General features: G+C 42.6%; 1 protein-coding gene across 3 annotated transcripts in view; it reads left to right on the forward strand.

Annotated features, from left to right (window-relative positions):
* The window catches only part of NR6A1 (nuclear receptor subfamily 6 group A member 1), an 89,739-nt gene that overhangs the window by 1,148 nt on the left and 68,333 nt on the right, over positions 1 to 20,258 (forward strand). For 2 of the 3 annotated variants that reach the window (XM_068155755.1, XM_068155756.1), the window contains exons 2-3: positions 10,683 to 10,724; positions 17,378 to 17,434. In XM_068155755.1, coding sequence (XP_068011856.1) covers positions 10,683 to 10,724; positions 17,378 to 17,434 — 99 coding nt within the window. The remainder of the gene's footprint in view (positions 1 to 10,682; positions 10,725 to 17,377; positions 17,435 to 20,258) is intronic. The other variant, XM_068155757.1, reaches the window with a different exon arrangement.

The following is a 20,258-nucleotide window of genomic DNA, read 5'->3' on the forward strand; positions in this document are numbered from 1 at the left end:
ATACTTTTTCATCTTTGAGTCAGAAAGTTCAAAAAATAATCAATTTGGGAAGTGTTACTTTGGTGTAATGAGTAATACAACAGTAGTACTTTATCTGCATTGACTGTTTTCCCACAGAACTATGCGGTTTTGAGGGAATCTCTTTGGATTCCTCAAATTAGTTTTAAGAGTTGTCTGCTCGTCTTGTGTAGCTGTTTCATGGGACAGATGTTTTACCTGTGGCTGCAGTTTGTCTTTTGAATGAATGATGTAACAACCTTTTTACTACTTTGCCTTCATAAATGTGAAATACCGGTATGGTGTTGAGACACTGCTTGACCTTCAGTCTTTCTAAAGCTTACAGCAGCCAGGGGAGGAGGAGAAAAGATTGGCATCTTAGTTTGTTGGCTTATAAAGTATCTGCGAGTGGTAATGGCAAATTAAGACTCCTAACATGTCTTTCTCTTAAGGAAGATTCGTAGAGCTTTTGATACGTTGAGTTACAGCATCTTCATTCTTAACAAAATAGTCAAAATTGTGACTTGAGTACTCAGGAGTTACATGTATCAGTAGGATTATATTCTTGATGGCTGTGTTAAAATCATTAATGAACTTAAGCTCTGCACGTGGCTCCTGTGTTAACCCCGAGTAAACTGCCTGCAAGTTTATTGGTGCCTTCAGTAAAAGAAGCTTTAGAGTAACTTTGAAATGCGGTTCCATGATTTTGTTTCAGCGGTTAGGGCAATTGCAGCCTCATTATTTGAGAGGGCATTTAACATTCTTAGGCTGTAAGATGACGGTTTCCCTTTACCAATTGGAATAAGTTCCCTGCCATGTAAGAAACCTACGTTGTCACTGAGCAAATCAGCGGCAATGAGTGAAAAGAATTGTTGAAAAAAATAATCAGGGCAGTCATTTTGTCCTTTACTACCAGCAATAATTTCTCAACAGGATCCCATTTGAGACTTAGTTTTCCTTAGAGCTTCAGCTGACCTTTTTCCTCTGTGAATGCAGCATGATGGTTTATACAGTTTTAATTATTTTAGTTTCCACTAAACTAGCAATAAAGCAGGTTATCTAGAACTGAGGTAACTGTGGACACTTTGTTGTGTGATATGGTCTTGGAAAACAGATTTAAGTATCAGGAAACTACTTGAATTTTGTGTTCCCTTAAAATTATCAGCTTGAGATAGATCACTAATCTGGATGAACTTCATACCAGGGAAGGGGGAAGCTGTAAGAGCACAAAGAATGTAAGGTTTTCAAAGGAAAAAAATCTCATTGCTTGCATCCCTTCCCCTTTCCACAGTGCTCTCAAACTTTACTGGCACACACTGACATTTTTAGTGGTTCTTTATGCTTGATTGCTTTGCATCTGATGAGATAAGCCTTTGCTTAACAAAGACTATTTCATTGATATAGTTAGGTTTTAGTTTACTTGCTATAAACATTACTTTGAAGATTTAGGAAGAAAAACAAATCGAGTTGTGGAATGGCAATGCTGCTAAAGTCAAATGTCTCTGAATAAACAAGAAGCTACAGTGTTATTTTGACTCAGTATTGGCTTCTTGAAGCTGGATGGTTCTTGCTTTTATAAATAATAAGACAATAATAAATTATAGGATCTGAGCTTGGGTCTGTGATGAGAAGTAGAAGCCTTGCAATTTAGAAAGAACTTAATTCCTTTATTTGATTTGATGGTAAGACAGAAAAATACCTCTTGGTGTAAAGTTGGAATTTGGTATTGATGACTTCTGTAGATCATTAATCAGGAAAATGGGTTTATGCCTGCCTTTTTGTACTAAAACCAGGACTAGCAATGTATGTTCAGCAGATGCAGTGTGTGATGGGACAATGAAACAACAGGAATTTCCCCCCTGCTTTGATACAAAACAGTATAAATACTGTTATGGAAAATGAAGGAGCTTTTCCATTTTATGAGACTGTCTTGATGGGAAGCAATAGTCATCTTTCTGTCCTGTCTCTGGCAAGTCGTTTGTGGGATATTTTGTTTTTTGATGTGGGGAATGTGCAAGCAGTTTGTTAAATTCCTGTTGAGCTCCTGCACGGTGGTAGCTTTGAACAGATGCATTTACACTAGCATTCTCTGCGAATGAGAGCACAGTTTATCCTGTTGATAAACTGCCTATTTAAATAAAGCCTTCAGCGGTGTAATCTGGTAATTCTAATTAAGTCATTTACATAAAGAATTGGCCCAGGGTTTCATCAGATGGCTGCTGGTGAGCTGAAATGCATTCTTTCCCTCCAGCTGTATTAAACTAGCCTTTTGATCCTTTTCAGTTTTTTAGCCTTTAAGCCAGAGTAGTTATCACTTTGCAGAGTTAATTGAGAAAGGGAAGTTGGGGGACAAGAGGACCCTTCAAGGTTTAGCTTTAGTCTTAATTATTACAGTTGTAATTACCTAATTAGACTTTCAGATTTTTTGTATGTTGATTAAAATAATTCTGTGCAGGCTTTGTTGGAAGGAAGAAACACAGCACTGATGGGCTAGCTTCAGTGAAGTTCTTTATTGGTAAATGATTAGCAATAAATTATCTGACAAGCAGTGTATGTCTGGGGTATCTGAATTCTCCTCCAGCTCTTTGATAAGGAAGCTTCATTTACAAAAGGTGGACCCCATGTCCTTCAGAGAGCACAAATTACATGTCTTTGTTTGCCTAATCATCCCAGCTATAGGCTTGTATCAGTGGTGAAATTTAAACTTAGAGAAACGTCGGGTTGGTGCAAAGGACTACTTTTTTTAAGCCTTTTTTTTCCCTTTGTGGCTACATCAGGAAGAACTGATTAAAAAAATTGCTGAGGCTCTAATGCTGGGCTGACTGCAGACTGCTGTGATGTCCTTGACTGGAGATCTCTCAGCAAAACCTTGATGGAAACCTTAAATACTTTTCATGGAAATCTGAAATTTTCAAGTCCTTGAGACTCTGTCACAGAATTCTCTTGTCATATGAAACCCCATCAGCTATTCCAACAGGAACTGCAGCATGGTTCTAAAGGTTCCACGGTCCTCCTATCAGCATGGTGGATTCTCTGCAGGTTAACCCATGAGCAGGTGTACGCTGTTTGAAACTGAGCACGGTGCTCCTATAAACGTTCGGGTTTATTTTAATTGGCTGACGCTGGCACTGCTGAGAAGCATGGGCTTTATCTGTAAGAACTGTTTTGGAGCCCTCAGATCCTGAAGCCAAGTGATTAGAGGATGGAAGTTGTGGTTGTAGTTAAAAAAAATGAAAGAACTTAAGGTCTCTGGAAGTTCTGCTAAGCACCCACTTGTCTTCCAGTTTGTGTTTGGGTTGTTTTTTTTTCATTCATTCTCACAGCTGTAACCTTCTTATTTGGCAATGCATACAAAGAGTTATTCCTAAGTATATTGTTAGATCTTGTGTACACTTTCACCAGGAGACTCTATTTTGTCTGTTCTACCAACAGCTGCTAAAAAAACAAAAAAGCCCATTCTGGAGATCATGAGCAGTGATTGTTCTTACTCACAAATAACTGAGTGGAATATGGAGTTCTTTGTTACTGGGGCTTTTGTTTAAAGTGGGTAACAGTGCAGCTGAGATCTTGGCTTGTTTTGCAGTAGCACGTAAGCTCAGGGTTTGATTTTTAAGGTAGGCTTTTCCTGGGGCTAAATCTGGGTATCAGCTTAGCAGGGGCTGGGATTGCTTTGCTCAGCCCACTTTGAGTGGTTTGGGTACTACAAGAACTTGGTTTGGATCTCTACATATGACTATACCTTACTCACAGCAGTGTTCCAGATTTGTTGAGAGAGTTTGTTTGCTTATATGCACCAAAGGGTTGGGGTTTTTTTTTGGGTAGATTAATACTGAACACAATCATCCAGCTCCTTCCAAGCAGGCTCTGTGAAGGTGGTATTCTTTGGCATGGCTGATTAGTACAACTGAGCAATGTTTTGCCACTGCAGTTCCATACCAGTATATATATAGCAGTGGTCACGAAGGCTTGAGTTTCTGCACAGCAGCAAAGCTAGAACTGGTAGCAGGAAGAGCTTTCTCTGGTGGTATTGCATGAACTAGTTCAAATTAGAGCAGTTGTGGTAGAGCTCTGGGATTTTGTGATCCTGTCTGTAGTGCAGTCTTGTGATGAAAGGCTGATTTGGGTAAGTGTGTGGTGTCAGATTAACCAGCTTACTTGAACACTTATAAAAATGAAGAGTTACTAATTACATTATTTTAAAATGAAGAGTCAGTGCTAGCTGAGATGCTTGGGAACGGGTTTGAGGATTCATAAAACTCTGGTGGTTTTACATTGGTAACAGTGATTGTTGTTGCCTCATTGGAAACTCGTAGTTGGTGCTTGCCAGGCAGAATGCTTATCTGGGCTTTAAAGTATTTTTTTTTCTTTTCTTGAAGGAAGGAACCCAAGCTCCCACCAGACTGGGTCTGAGGCTGTTGTTGTGTCACAAAGTGGAAGAAAATGAAGGAAATATGTTCAGTGCTAGTGTTGTGTGCTGGCTTGCTACTACCAGTTTGCAGCTGACAGCACAGCTACTCAGTGCCTCTTGCCTTCCCTGCTGTCTTTAAAGCTTTTATTTGCCCACTGCTGTTTTCCTGCTTACCTGAGACATGCTGTATGGGTCTGTCATCTTAACACTTGAGTTGACCTTTAGTATTTCACTTTGATTTACATAGGGCCTCCACTGAGTGAACTGTCCCTATCACAGGATGATATCCATAAAAATGACACTTCCTAGTCTTGGAAAAAATCCCCAGGCCCATTGGAGCCATGTGAAAAGGACACCCAGCAGGAAGAGAGGCCCATGGCTTGAAATATTCATCAATCATTTTCCTGGCACCAGGAAACCAATCAACTCTTCTAAGGGGTAGAGCGTAATCAATCACACAATGTGGGAAACGGGGATTGCTGGCCTACCAAAAATGTCCCTTCATGTTGACAGAGGAAAAAAGTGTTGTGTTGCTTATTCACAAGTTGTAACTTACACCCTTGGAATAAAGAAACTGGTCTTTTGTAAAAGGCAATCTGTGAAGAAAACAGTTTAATGTTGATTGGGCAACTTAAGCTTGAACTAAAGGTTTTGTTTCCAGTGCTAGTGAGCCATGTTTTGAGTGGTTTTTTTTCCTTTACCTTTCTGTAGCTGATAGGTGAATGTTTTATCTCCTGTCCCCAAACCTGTGTGTTCTGTAAGCAGCAAATACAGCAGCATGATGGTTTTATCTAGGGGATCAGAATGTTGAAGGTTTGCACTTTCTTTGTGCAACAACTTTATTTGGAAGTGACTCTTATTGCAGACTGATGCTAGGGAAGAAATGTATCCCTGGGTGATTGTTGTCCTTTTTCTGTCTTTAACTTGTAAAGATCTACATTTATTTAGGTTGCTCAATAAGTAAACAGAAGCAGTCAACACTGGTAGGATATTTTGTTGTAGCAAGTGGAGAGGGATTTTTTGAAATCATCTTTTCTAGGAAGATGCTGTAAACTGGAGCAAGAGTTGTTTATCACTTTGTTCTTTCTGTGGAAACTTGTGCAACAGCAGTTACATAAGAACTGCTATAGTATTTATGGAAAAATAGTTGGCAAGCAGATTGCTAGAGTTCCTTCATCAGGGAAAACATTTCTTGCATTGAGCTGATGCACCTAATGAGCTCTGGCTCCATGTGGCTCTGCCGATGCCTGGTATACACATGGCTTGGGTGGCTGTGGGTAGTTGCAGAGGCTGTGCTAGCCCGGGCTTAGCTGCTGGCTTGTGGAGGTGGCTCTGGTGCTGCTTTGTTCTTCAGTGTGTGTTATTAGTGGTGGGACTGTCATGACACAAGTTTGGCTGGGTGGTCTGAGGTGCCCATTTTCTAGTTCAGTAGCTACAGAAACCTGAAACAAATGTTGTACCTTTAACACATTTAGCACTTCACTGCTTTACAAATGCACTCAAAGTGCTAGTGCTTTGCCATGGTGGGAAGCCAAAAGCCTCCATGGCAAGAGCCTTTTGTGCACCAGCTTCCACGTGGGGCTTTGCCTCTGGCTGGGAGAGCTGGGCTGTGCCTGCTGCTCCTCCAGGCATGGCTAGAGGGTGACTGGAGGGGCAGAGGTTTCTCTGGGTCCCCAGAGCCTGAGGACAGATGAGCAGGACCCCAAGCCTGACTTGAACCATGGATAGGCTATTCTGATAGACACTGCCTGTGGGGCTGAGGGGAATGACCAGCTGTCTCTGTGCTGCCTTTGTGGAAAAGATGAATCAAGATTTAAGTGAAACACTAACTCAATTTCCTGGCATATTTTCTGTAAACTACCTTAGGAGTAACAATGTATGTTCCCTACATCCTATACCTGCTGAGAAGGAGCATTTAAAACCCTTAAAACTTGAGAAATGCTGCATCATAAATACTCCTGACTTGTTTGTCAATCTCAATGTTTAATACACAACTTTAAGTGACACCCTGGAGTGGTTTATTGGGTGTTGCAAGTCTTGGAGTGTGTGGATGCAGCTGGCTAGTGCCAGAGGTGAGCCAGCAAGTCCTCCAGTGGTTGCCTCAGGTACTTAAAATAGTGCATGTGTGTAACAGCTGATACAGAATAAGACTGAATGAGCCACTGAATAAGATTCAGCTGCTCCTAAATGCTGAGGACAATCCTAAAATCCCAGTTATTAAAAGCTTTGAAATGACCTTGAATCTAAAGCAGTCTTGAAGTAAAATTTATGACCATTCTCCTTTGCAAAAGAGGTTAGTGACAAGGATGTACTGTGCTGTTTGGTAAATGTTTCAGTGGATGAACACTGAAAAATCAAGAATGAGAATGTGCAGGAGGCACAGAGTGGCTGTGTGGAATGGCTGCCAAGTACTTCTCTGAGAAAGAGAAATGGTCTATATGCAGAAACAACCAGAGACCAGAACTGCTCACTCCTGACTGCTTGGGAATTTCTTCCTTTTTTTGTTTTTGAGGGCTTACTGTATTGGCTTACCTACTGCACTACCCAGCTGGGGTTCTCATTAATGTCTTTTTAAGAAGCTCCCTTTTTTCATAGTCAGTGAAGATAGATTCACTTGTTCTAAACAGTTTCAGTTCTTCTGTAACAGGAAAATCCTGAGGGCTGTGGCTCTGTTCTAGCTCTGCAGCTTTCCTAGGGAGCTGGTGATGTGTATGAGTGGGTGGGGTTTTAGTTCAGCACTAGTCTGATGTCAAATGATATTGAAACCTTCTCCCTTAAACTTTTTGAGCTTCTAGGGTATTAGCCTTGCATAGTAATTTTGAAACTTGTTATGAAATTGTTGTATTTGTTAGTAAGGAGGATAACCCCCTGAAGCTCACAACATGCTAGGAGTAAGCCATAATGTACATACTAGTCCTTCTCTTATATTTAGGTTTATATCCACTTAAGTGTGTATAGTTTAAAAACTGAGAGTTTGCTTGAACTTCAGTTCATGTGAATCTGGAGTGAAACTGACTTGAGTGTGCTGGAAGCTCCTGCTGCAGTTCTTGCGTAGCTGGGCCCTCTCCACAGCATCAGGACCATGTTAGAGTCCTTCTCATCTTACTCAGACCACCACAGGTCTGGTAAAACTGGGATGATTGTTTTCTTCAGTAGAGTAAGATGTTCTCAGGCTTGGACACGGTTTGTGGTTGTGGTGGGAGTGCAGAAGGCTTGTGCTCAAATGACAAACCTTACCCCACACTGCTGGCCAAGCAGAACATGACCATCTGTGAAACATGACAGTGATGAACAGCAGGGAGTGCCTCAGAGGGGGGCTCTTATTCTGATTTTTAGACTAATTAATTTCTAATTAACATATGAAGTGAGAACTCAAGAGTCTCTGGTTTGTAAGTATGAAGATGTCAAGCACTGTTGAGACAGTTACCAGAAAAATAATTTCAGAGCAGTTGTGGGCTGTGGTGGACTTTAGCCCTTCAGAGCCTCGCAAAGGGAGTGCAGCAGTTGTCCACTCCGAGCTTGGCAAGTGCTGCAAGAGCAGTGAGGGGAGGCTCAATCGCTGCTGGAAGCTGGCAGAGCTGCTGGGTGCTCACCCACCTCTTTGGCTTTTTATCATTGTATTAATACAGAGATGTCTGAACTGAAACTATGCCAGTTGTCTACAGCACTCTTTCTGTTCCTTGTTTAAAGCTGACAATGCTGTCAAGAAAGCAAGAATGACTTCTGAGGTTCGTGAGGGTGGATGCTTAGCAGCTAATTGCCATGCCTGTGTTTTGTCCTCCCTCGGCTGTTTGGTCGATGGCCTTGTAGAAAGGGAACAGCCCTAATGGTAGCACTGAGTGATGCCTTCTCAAGGATGGCTGTGCCATATGGATGCTGCAGCACCCACCTGCAGAGCATCGGGAATACAAACCCTTCACAGCTCTTGCCACAGGGATTAAAAATTAAGCTACAACTTTAAAAGCATTTGAAGACTTGTTGTGGCTCTAATCATTTGAAGTGCACTTTCCCTGCACTGAGGTTTTGCAGATGAGCATGATACAGCTCAGGTAGCTGGACGGCTCATGTGGATTCCCAGCAGATGCAGTGAAGTACTGAATCTCCTCTCTTGCTCCCCCCTCCCCTGCCCCAAGACCAGCATCAGCCTGAATTGCCCCTGAAATTCTGCTTGATTTCCTATAATTAGACTCACTGCCCACTGAAGTCATTGGCTTTCTGTGGTGCTCGTTCTGCTTTAGCACATGAAGGCTTTCAGGAGAGTGCAGGCACCTTATCACATGTGGTATCTCCTTGGCTTCAGTGATGATTTGTGTTTAAGTGGCTCACTGAAGTGCATACACCCCAGCTATGGGCCTGGCTGTGATCTTTTGGTGTGAGCACAGGCTGCTGCTTGCTGGTGGGTGGCAGCTGTGGCCATGCTGCCCAGTGGGGCTTTGGATGTCAGGCAGACCGGGGGAGATGGCTGAAGGGTGGCAGCACAGAGTGTGTGGGGAGGGGTGGGCAGAGGCAACAGTCAGCCTGCTTGTGAGCAGGATCTTACTTTGCTGAAGTGAATAGGGGACAAATTCTGTGCATGTACAAGAGACACTGATACACTCCACATCTCCAGCTGTTAGTGCAATGGGAGATTGTTTACTGATGAGTTCATTTCTTTGAACTGCATTAAAAACAATGAATGGTAAATCACAGCTACTGATTATTTACCCTGGTGTTGGAAAAAAAATGTATAAAATGTTGATCTTTGAACAGTTTTGTTTGCTCACCTAGTGGATTAGTCAGCTTCAAAAGGAAGAACAGGTTTCCCTTAGCAATGTGTGTAACAATTTTAGAGTTATAAAACTTGTACTCTTATGTTACCCTGAAATTAAAAAAGCAAACCATGAACTCCTGCACTATTTTATCAAGTTAAACTGAAGTTTCAGAGTGCTCCTTAGAACAAGTGTCTATTTAATGCACTCAAACTATTTTTTCCCATTGAGAGGAATGGGAGCATTCATAAAAAATGGAGGTATTTTTCCTGCATTTAAAGTAATTTTCTAGTACAAGTAGAGACAAACATCCACAAATATCCAAATGTTAGGAAAGCTGCTTCTATCCCAAAGAATATTCTCTAGCTGTCAAACAGCTTCTGATGTGCATTTCAAGATGCTTAGATGTGTTACCACAATTAGAAGCTAAGAGATGTGCCATGCTGCAAAATGAGATTATAGCAGTAGACAGATGTGGCTGGAATGAGCCCCAAAGAGAAAGGGAAGGGTTTCTGGAATTGGAAGCAGCAGGAGCTAATGCGGTTTGCAAACACTGTAGACAGTGGGCAGAGAGGTAGGTGGGGGGAGAATCGAATTTCCTTTGATTCTTGCCTGTATGTAATCCCCATCCCTGGGAGGCCAAATGCTTAATGTAAGCTTTTCACTCCAACAAACCCCAAGATCCTGGTATTGGCAGGGCTGAAAGAAGTAGTCAATGCAACTGGAAGGCTGTAGGTCATTGAATTTCACAAGTGAGATGCCTGTAACATATTCCATAGCAAGCATGGTGGTCGTGGTGAGCTGTGACTGTCTGGTTCCAGGGTACTGAAAAGCTGCAGTTTGTCAGCCACTTCTCTATCTGGGGGCAGCTTAGGATGTGTGCTGGTCCCTGACAGGACCTCAGATGAGTTGTGGTGTGTGGTGCTGTCCTGTATCTGCCACAGAGCAGAGGCCTGCTCTCTCTGCAGCCTCACCCTGGTCACTCGGTGTCCCACAGGCATGGGACACCCTGGGTTGATCCTGCTGCCACTGATGGGCAGGACATTTATTGCGGCATGAGCCACAAAATGCTTTCAGATGGCCTGTAGGAAATAAGACCTTGCAAAAACCAAAGAGCAACAACCGTGGCTACACCCCCCCAACAATGGTAAGCTCATTCATTGATTGGTCCTTGTGTGATGTGCAGTGAGAGCTACAGCTGGTGGCTGATTTATACAATACAGAATGTATCACACTTCTAAACCATGTAACCTCCATGTGCTGAACTGTAAGGCTTGTAGCTTGAAATGCAGAATGCCAGCACTTCCCTGGTAGCATATTTGCTGCAACCCAACCCTCTCATTTCATAATTGAGCATGACAGAAATGTGCTGTACTCAGGCAGTTGTAAAGCTTTTTCTAATGCTGTTTTAATGTTGATTATACATTCAAGTGGTTGATGTGGATGATTCATTCTTTCTGTGTATGTGTGGTAACAATGAGGAAACTTGTTTCAACATGTAGTGCTTACACCTATTTTTCACATTCTAGGGTTCTGTCGAGATCCTCCCCCAGAGCACGATTCATCCACTAGTAAGTACTAGTTAGTCTTTTCCTCTCCAGGCTAGTGCAGCAAGCCAAGCCCTAGCAGGCCTTGGCAGTGTGCATCTGAGTCCATTAGAGTTAGAAGCTGTAACATTATCTCCACTAATTAAAATTTGAAGATAAATGCTCCTAAATTAATTAACCTTGAGGTTAGGGGAAAAGCTGTTTTCAGACTCCTCACATGTCAGTGCTTCTCCAGGATCCCAGTTTGTCAGTGCTGTTCATGCACTGGCTGCTGAATTAAGAGCCATGTTACCTGCTGTCTGTTGAAGAGGCTCATTTACAGTACTGTTTCTAGCCTGACTGGTTGGTGTCTGGAAGCAGTCACCTCTGGAAACACTGCCTGATTTGCAGCATGGTTTCTGGCATACTCTGCATGCTGTTATTAGTAGATGGGTATTAATCTGGGTTGATGTTAACATGTAAAGTACCAGTGGCATCTCTAATCTTGTGTGATCCAAGTTAATTCTATTATCCAGTGAGTCCTTAACTTGTAGGATTTTTTTTTGTTCTCAAGTCAAATGTGCTTTTAGAAATGGATAAGCCTTGTGAAGAAGGAAAATGCTGTTTTCTGGAACCTTCATTTGTCTGTCATAACTGAGTGTGGACATACTGTGGTACTGATGCTCTGTCTCAATGCTTTGAAGTCCAGCTTCTCTTGGGAATTTAGTTATGTATTTAAAAAACCACAAATTTTGGTTCCAAATAAACTGCTGCACCAGGAAATGTCACCAAGAGGTTGTAAAACATTTAATTATTGACCTGTGGAGAAAGATTAATACAAATCTCAACTTGCAGGTGAAAAAGCTGCTTTAAGAGATGGTTTTTTAGGCTTGATTATAGTAGTTTCAGTTCCCTGTGAATGAATACCCAGGGCACCTCTGGAGCTCTTCTGATGGCTCACAATAAGTGAATGTCACTTTCCATTTAGGGCATGCCTGGAGGCTTTCTTCATCATAATTACTCTTCTAAAAAAGCTTTGCTGCTTGACAGTGTACCAAGCTTTCCTGTTCTGTAGCCTAGAAGTCTAAAATGAGACTCTGAATTTATATGAACCCTCCCTCAGAGGAATGAGTTGGCCAGGAGGAGCCCTGAGGAACCTGGCTGTTACCAGGTGGTGGCTCTGGGAGCACTTCCAGCTGCTGGCCTGGTTTACAGAAGAGCCTGCTGAATATCCCAAAGAAGCAGCAGTGCTCAGCTGGCCAGAAGGGCACTGTGCTCTGCTTCAGAGAATGCAGGCAGTTTCTGGAAATCCAGCCCAGAATGTGGGGTAAAGCTGATACCACAGCAACATGCATCTCCTTTCTGCTTTGATTTTTTGTGTCTCAGGAGGCATTTCAGGAATCCTGTGACTTTTGATGGCATCAATAAATCAGATACCACGCTGACAGAATTTTACTGGAATGTAAACAGGCATTTAAAATCCCAGTCTGTATAGTGTTTACTGAGGAATAAGGTGCAGGTATAGCCTTGGCATGGAACATGAAACTGTGAATGTTCAGTTCTGTTGGTAAGCAGGCTCTGTGATTGTTTTCCATGTTAATGAAGATAATTAAATATTCATCATGAAATGACCTTACTCTCCACTCTTCTCTCCCAACAGTGTTTTGAGTATTGAGGTGAGCCAAGCAGCTCTACTCAATGTAGGGGAAAGGGGAGGAATGTCTCTGTATAGTAGAATTTAGCTGATAAGGGATAATGAATCACCTTTAACTCTGCTCTGCTGAGTAGCAGTTGATCTGGGGAGCTGCAAGCTAGTCAGGCTCATCTCTCCCTGGGAAGAGCACTGAGCAAATCCTCTCGAATGATGTTGCCAGGCATTTGAAGGACAGGAGGGTAATTGGGAACATTAACTATGGATTTGCCAAGGGGAGGTCCTGCCTGGCCAACCTCATTCCTTCTGTGATAAAGTGACTGGATCCCTGAATGAGGAGAGAACAATTGTCATTAACCTTAACCTCAAGCAAGGCTTTTGACGTGGCTACAAGGCAAATGTAGGTGAAAAACTTAGCTGTGCTATCTGGTTCAAAGGGTAGCAGTTAAAAGTTCACATACTAACTGGTGGCCAGTTACTCTCTCCTTGGGAGTCAATTTGGGGACCAATACTATTTAGCAGTTCCATCAACCATCTGGATGATGGGATAGAGTTTAGAGTGCACTCATCAGACTTGCAGATGATACCAGATTGATACTTTGGAGGACACAGCTGCTCTTCAGAAGGACCTCAATAACCTGAAGGGCTGATTGAAACTTCAAAGTTAAACAGACAACTGTCAAATCCTGCATCTGGAATGTAATCACCACATAAAACACTACAGGCTGGAGAGCAGCTCTGCAAAAAGGACCTGGAGTCCTGGTGAACCTCATGAATGAGGAGGGTGTGCTTGTGGTGAGCAAGCCCACTGGAGAATTGCTGAGATGGTTGGGGGCTGGAAGGCGTGACAAGTGTGGGCAGGCTGAGGGGATTGCATTTGTTTAGCTTGGAGAAGAGGCTAAGTGGGGATTAACTGGCAGTCTCCCAGCTCTTTAAAAGTGGCTGTAGGAAAAAAATGGAGCCAGGCTCTTCAAAGGTACATGGCAAAAGGCCAATACAGTGGCCATGAGTTCCAACAAAGGAAATTCCTACTAGGTATTTTGGGGAAGATAAAAGCTTAGTAAAAGTGATGCAGCACTGGAACAGGTGTCCAGGGAGGCTGTGGAGTCTCTCTCCTTGGAAACATGCTTGAGTGAACAGACCCCTGACCAAGCTGATCCAACCTTGAAACTAGATCTGCTTCCAGTGCAAGATTGAACTAGACAAGGTCCAGAAATGCCTTCCAACCTTGAATTATTTGGTGGTAACAGAAGTGTAATTCTACTGCAAGGTCCTAGGGATATTGTTGTCATCTCTTACCTGGAAGTTCTGATGCCTCAGATTCAGCTTTTGGAGGGAGAAAGCTATAATCCTGTTACATTATCTGCATTTTTTTAAGGTTAGAATTCCCATTTTTAGCATATGCATTTCAGAGACTTTTTACAAAAGTTGTTTTCCAACTTACTGAGATTTTACTATGCAAATGTCCTTCTGTTACAACCCCAGCAGCACTACCAAACAGATCCATGTGTGTGATTGATCTTCAGCAGGCTAGCAGCTGGTCAGAAGCAGTGGAAGATGCAACTCATTGAATCACCATGTTCTGCTTATTCTGATCTTGGGTATGCCTCTGTTTGTTCAGGGTACCATGTTTTACCTGCTGTACTCTTCCTGTATGTAAGATTATGACCTTTGGGGAAGAGGCACCAAAACTCATGCACTGATACCTTCAAAGTCCAATGCTATGTCACAGGTTCAGGCTAAGTTCATTTCTAGGAGTAGCCTGTATACCCCTTCAATTAGCATAAACAGGGACAAGGGCAGTCAGAGGTCAAGAGAAGTTCAAAATAGTATAACCTCTTTTTGCTGGTGTTCCCAAATGTTCCTAATCCTGGAAAGTTCTCTGAGCAGTCCTTGGTGTGGTTTTTACCAGACAATTGTAAAAGTCAAAGAACAAGGCCTGGCTTGATGCAAGGGAAGTTAGAAATTGAGGGGCTGAGAATAGGTAGCATTGTTGCTTAAAACAGGAGAAATAATTGATTTATGTTATGGTGGCCAATTAGGTTGTAAAGTGAAAAACTCTTAAAGAAACCCTGTGGCTTCAAGAGAGCTTTTTGCTCTGATTTCTGCTCAGCAAGTAGGGGTACCCCAATAAAGGTCATCAGCTCCATGAGCTAAATTATTAATTCCTTTCATGCCACTCAGGGCTTGTAAACAGTATATAATACAAGAAAACAATTGGCACTGTTCACTGACTGGGCAGAGGAGAGGTCAGAGGGTAAATAGTTGTATTGGCAGCAGCTGTTCTTCATAGCGGAGCAGACTTTTGTCCTTTTCATCTTTAGAGTTTCCAAAATCTTAGCTGGTTGTTAATCCATATCTCCTCTCTTAGCTGAATTGTTTTTAGCTTTGTATTGCATAAAATTGTGAAGACAAAGGGCCACAGGGCGGCATGAGAGGCTAGGGATAAGAGAACAAAACCGACGTTGCTGTGTTTTGTAAAGAGCTGTCTGAAATGTTTAATACTGATTTACAGGGACGGGAGTTCAAAATCCACTGCTCCGAAGGAAGTTGTAGGATGAGTACTTGTTCTATTTCATACACATTTCTGAAGTACAATTTTGAGACTAAGAGGTTAAAAATACCTCTGCTAGTAGCACAAGATCAGAAGTGTTGAGGCGTTGCTACTATTCTGACACCATAACCTTGCTGCACTCCATATCCACACAGTTTGTGAGCCCTCGGCCAGCTGCTGGGTGCAGCATTGTGTGGGTTACAGAAGCACTTGACAGGACACTGAGGCAATCTGAGTAACTTCAAACTTGAACAACCAGACAGCTGTGACCACAGAGCCTGGTGAACATCTTAGTAATTAACTTCAGGTCATGCTTGAAATTATTTTACCTTTTCCAAGCATAGCCTGGAAATACTGTTACACTTGTGTTGTTTACAGCCTTTAACACTGTGTTACAGTGAGCAATCTGAACTATGGGACTTAATACCCTGGCTATCTCTAAATGCTTACCACTTGGAAGCTTCTCTTCAGAAGGCACATGCGTTATTGGGTTGCTTTTTGAATGATACTTGATAAACTATTGCAGATGTTTGCAGGTGTAGCTTACTATTCTGAGTGACTGTTACTCGCACAATGGCTTCTCAAGTGGTACAGACCGCTGCTGGCCGCTTGCTCTGAGCTGCTCCGTGCCATCTGGCTGGTGTGTTGGGCAGTTGACCTCTTTTTTTGCCAGAGAGCAGCAGGTAACCTTTAAATGACCATCTGCTAATCTGTTACTTCAACCTTTCTGAAAGCTCAGTTGTGCTCAATACCAGTATTTACATGAGCTGAATCTTACTGCTCTCAGAAGAATAAAAGTAACTTTAATGCTGCACTTCTGGGGTTATTTTGGCTATATGTGAAAGCAAATGTAGCTTTAAATAGGAAAGAATACAAAACTCTTTCCAGGTGTCCAAAACTGCTATACTGCAGATGAAGAGTGGTTTTTTTTACTTAGTGTGACTTGCTGGCTTTTTCAGAGGGTTAGCAATTTCCAGTTTAGGGAGACTGTAGTATGAAGGTGGGAATTAAGAAGATGCAGAGTGACTTTTTTTCTTTAAGCATAGCAGAGACCTGTAAGGTGCAGTCAAGTGTGACTGCTGGAAATGCTGCAGCGAGCACATAGCCTGCAGTCTTCGGAGCGCTGGCTCAAGATCTGCGAGGAAGAGCCAAGTGAGATTATAAATTGATGTTTGAGGCAGTGAATTGATAATTCAATGAACAGGGCAGGAACCCAGGGCAGCTTTTCTGAATAAATGTGCTGTTGTGTTTGTGGCTGCTTTTGATGGTGGCTGGTATTTAATGTGTTAAATTCAAGCTGCCCGGTTTGTGTGGCAACACTGAGTGGGCTTCGAAGTGAAGCGCCTGCTAGGTGTGGCAAGAAAGCATGGCAGGAGGATTAAATGACTGTGAGCTGCTGCTGTCTGCCCCTCACATTCTGTACAAATGGTCTGCTGAAGTGTTTACATTTGTTTGTGGTTTGCCTTATTAGAGCAGAACTTTGCACTTTTCAGTGTAAACAGTGGTCTTCAGGGAACTGCCTGAATAAATGGGAATTGGAGGAATGTGAAACAGGATTTGGGCTGACAGCAAACCCTGGCTGTGGGCTGAAGTTACGCTTCTGGGACTGCATTCTGTGGTTAGGAACATAAACTTGTAGTATGCATTTATTGGGTCTTAAATCTAAAGGAGAATTACAGAATATGTAATTGTGGTATCCACTAGCATCAAAATGATGGAGATGGATTTGTTTCACTTGGGCGTTTGTGGTGATGTGCTAAGAGTGAATGGTTTTGGTTTGGTGTTTGTGGTTGGGTTTTGTGTGGGGTTTTTTTGGTGGGGGTGTTGGTGGGGTTGGTTATTTTTTTTAGACATCAAGCCACAGAGAATTCCTTTGTTTTACCTAATCTTAAGTTAAAACTGACCCTGTTACTGAAACATGGTTCTTGCCTAGTTTGGGTCCTGGTAAGATGAACCCCTCCCAAAACGCAGAGAGCATCTAGCATCTGGTTCAGGTCATTTCTGACTATGTTTTGTTGTTGGCCTTTTGGAGTGTCTCTTACTTAAAGATATTAGATTCTGATACTGCCCCAGATCAAATGAAATGAATTTGCATGTCTTTGGAAGGGGATCTCTCTTCGTATTGGGGAACTTTCATGTCCTTTCATTCTGCAGTAACGCTCTGCTTACCAACTCATTAGACACAATATGAAGCTGGTGTAATTCCAGATTTATTTGTGCTAGAAATTGTTCTGCATCGATAGCCTCAAACCACTGCCAAGTTCCAGATTACAAGTGACTGCTCAGAAAAGCAGACCCACAGGTAATATGAGAGAGAAATATCTTAAGAGGGAAGGATAACACAGTTAATTTTTAACTGCTTCTCAAAGCAGCTTCCTCAGGTGATCAAAGACATGCAAATTCAATTGGAATGTAAATGAAAGCTTTCAAAATTAAAGCCTTCTTGGTAACATGCACATGACAACTTTTTCCTCATTTTTGCTTTCCCATTAGCTACAGATGTGGAGCAGATGAGTTCTTCTCCTGTCCTTCCTATGAACTCCATGGGCAGTAAGTACTCCTTTTCTTGCCACATGTTATGAGGTGGAATTTCTCATTCTGAGATAATCCAAAGATATGAATTAATGCTTCATGGTAGAGACTGAGAAAGCTCATGGAGATGGGGATTTCCATATCATCTCTTTCTCGCAGAAGTAGCATAGACCAGGTGTGCACATCACCATTTACACCAGCACCATGTGGGCTGCATAAGAACTGCTGCCATCAGAGCTGTATCAGTGAAAGCTGTGAAGTAGATGCTTCTGTTAGAGCAATCAAAACCTGAGCTGCTGGTAAATTACATTGACAAAAGTGTCTGTTTGAAGTGTTTCAGTATCTCTAGCCTGGGATTTCTCATGAAACTGAATGCATCTGGAAGTCCACTTCAATTTCACTGCAATTCTGGGCATGTAACTTTTTGAGACTTTGAAAATCTGAGCTGCTGAACGCCAGACTCTCTCAGCACTCCATCTAGTGGTATTTGCTGTGCCGAGAGACCAAATGCCTTTTGTCCATTACAATCCACTAGATGGCAATGAGGCCTTGGCAGTGGTGGAAGGAGCAGGCCTAGGTTCCCAACTATTGTGCTCAGAGGGCTGAGCTCCCTGCAAATTTTTGTCTCTTTTTTTTTGGGGGGGAAAGTTTCTGGATTTTAAAAAATGTGGCAGACTAACTGCCAGCTGATGTTAAAAATAACACTCAGGTATTTAGACTTGCCAAAACCCTTCCAGAGTCAGGACATTCTCCCTTCCACCTGTGATGTTGCTGATGGACTTACACTTTCCTTGGAAAACTCTGAACTGTGATTCCTCTCTAATGAGAAATGTAGTTCCTTTTTATAATGAGAAGTTGTGTAACTGGATTTGTGAATCATAAAATCAGTAAGGTTGGAAAAGACTTCAAAGATCATCAAGTCCAACCTGTCACACCCAAGACCTCATGAGTACTAAACCATGGCACCAAGTGCCACATCCAAACCCCTGTTGAACACCTCCAGGGACAATGACTCCAGCTTCCTGGGCAGCCAGTTCCAATGGCTAACAACTTTCTGGGAAGAACTTTCTCCTCGCCTCCAGCCTAAACTTCCCCTGGTGCAGCTTGAGACTGTGTCCTCTTGTTCTGGTGCTGGTTGCCTGGGAGAAGAGACCAACCCCCTCCTGGCTACAGCCACCCTTCAGGCAGTTGTAGATGGCAATAAGGTCTCCCCTGAGCCTCTTCTCCAGGCTAAACAATCCCAGCTCCCTCAGCCTCTCCTCATAGGGCTTGTGCTCAAGGCCCTCTCCCCAGCCTTGTTGCCCTTCTCTGGACATGTTAGAGAGTCTCAATGTCCTTCTTAAATTGAGGGGCCTAGAACTGGACACAGTTTGTGTTGATTAATGGAACACTTTTGTAGGCAGCTAACCAGGTTTTCATACAGCTGATCACTTTTATGTGGAAACTTGCATATGTGGAATAACTGAATTTGCTGTTTAGATGCATGTATAGGTTATGAAGCTATATTGGCTAGTATGTTGAACCTTCGTAGCCTGGCATAGCTCTGATTTTACTTCATTCAGGCCTCTTGTGCATTAAAAGATGCTAAATGAAAGCTAAATTTTCCAGTGTTCTCACATTGGAATGAATTTGCCAAATGCTAAAAGCAAGGCTGTCTGGCATGAACTGAATGACCTTCCCCCCCCCTTAAATAACTGTGCATTATTGCTAGTCTGAATTTTTTCTAGCTACAGTGTTCATCTGTTACCTTTTCCTAAACTGAAAAATGCTTGTTGAAGTTCTGTTCCCTATGAAGATATTTATATCAACTTTTGATAAACTAAATAAACTGAACTCCTTGAGTTGTTCTGATGTCTTCCTGTCTTTTGATCAACCTGTCACTGCTGGTGGGCAGGCTGAGCTGCAGCAGCTGGGCTATGGACATGCTGGGGGGCTGCTGGGTGGACAGCTGGGCAGCAGTGTCCTCATAGCGCAGCAGAGAGCTGAGCTGTCACTGGTCTGCCAGAGCTCCGGGGGTTGATAGATGAGCCTGGGTGATTCCTGCTGGGACAGATCTGAGACCCCTCCAACCCCAGCTGTCCAGCTTCTGTAGTAGCAGCACTGAACATGCTGGTGCTCAGCATCGTCCTGATCTGTTGGGTTTGGCTAGTGTCTGAGGCAGGCAGTTCTGTGGGGTGGTGATCTCCGGTAGGGACTGAACAGTTGGCGCCAGAAATATCTCAAACTTCCCAAGCATGGATTTTGAAAAATTCTGAACATGTCTGCTAACCTGCCTGCCTCAGTTGTTTTTTTCCCCTTGCTGTCATTACCAAACAGGATTACAGCAAAAAAAATTGAGGATTTCCACAACAGAACAGAAAACTACATTCTTAGGCTTGTTTGTACATCCCAAGCATTTCAGATCTGTACAGTGTCTTGCTTAATCCTTTTGCTTGTCATGCATTAGCAACCAGGGAGATGACCCCTTTACTGTAGTTTCCCATGTTTGAAATGAACTATTCAGAGTAATTGCAGTAAATTATGTTCACAGTTCCTTGCAGTCAAGATGAACATCTCTGTTGGGGCTCCTGTAGTTTGAATTCCCATACAGGTGTATGTGGAGAAAATCAATAAACCCTTTTGCTGTGTGGCTAGAGGGTGATTTTCAGGGCTAGGAAGAGGAAAGGGAGAAAGGTATAAAAAAAGCTAAAGCTACAGCTTTACAGCATAAATATTATCAATGCTCCAACTACAGAATTCAAGTGGAACCTTCATTTGTGCTGTAAAGCTGTGGTGGAAGCTACACCATGTTCAGATGTGTAGTAGAAATGAGAAGATGACTTTGCACAAGTAAAATTCTTTT

This window comes from Melanerpes formicivorus, unplaced genomic scaffold (assembly GCF_026170545.1).
Source record: "Melanerpes formicivorus ecotype bairdi unplaced genomic scaffold, bMelFor1.0.p_v2 SCAF_33, whole genome shotgun sequence".
Classification (NCBI taxonomy): domain Eukaryota; kingdom Metazoa; phylum Chordata; class Aves; order Piciformes; family Picidae; genus Melanerpes; species Melanerpes formicivorus.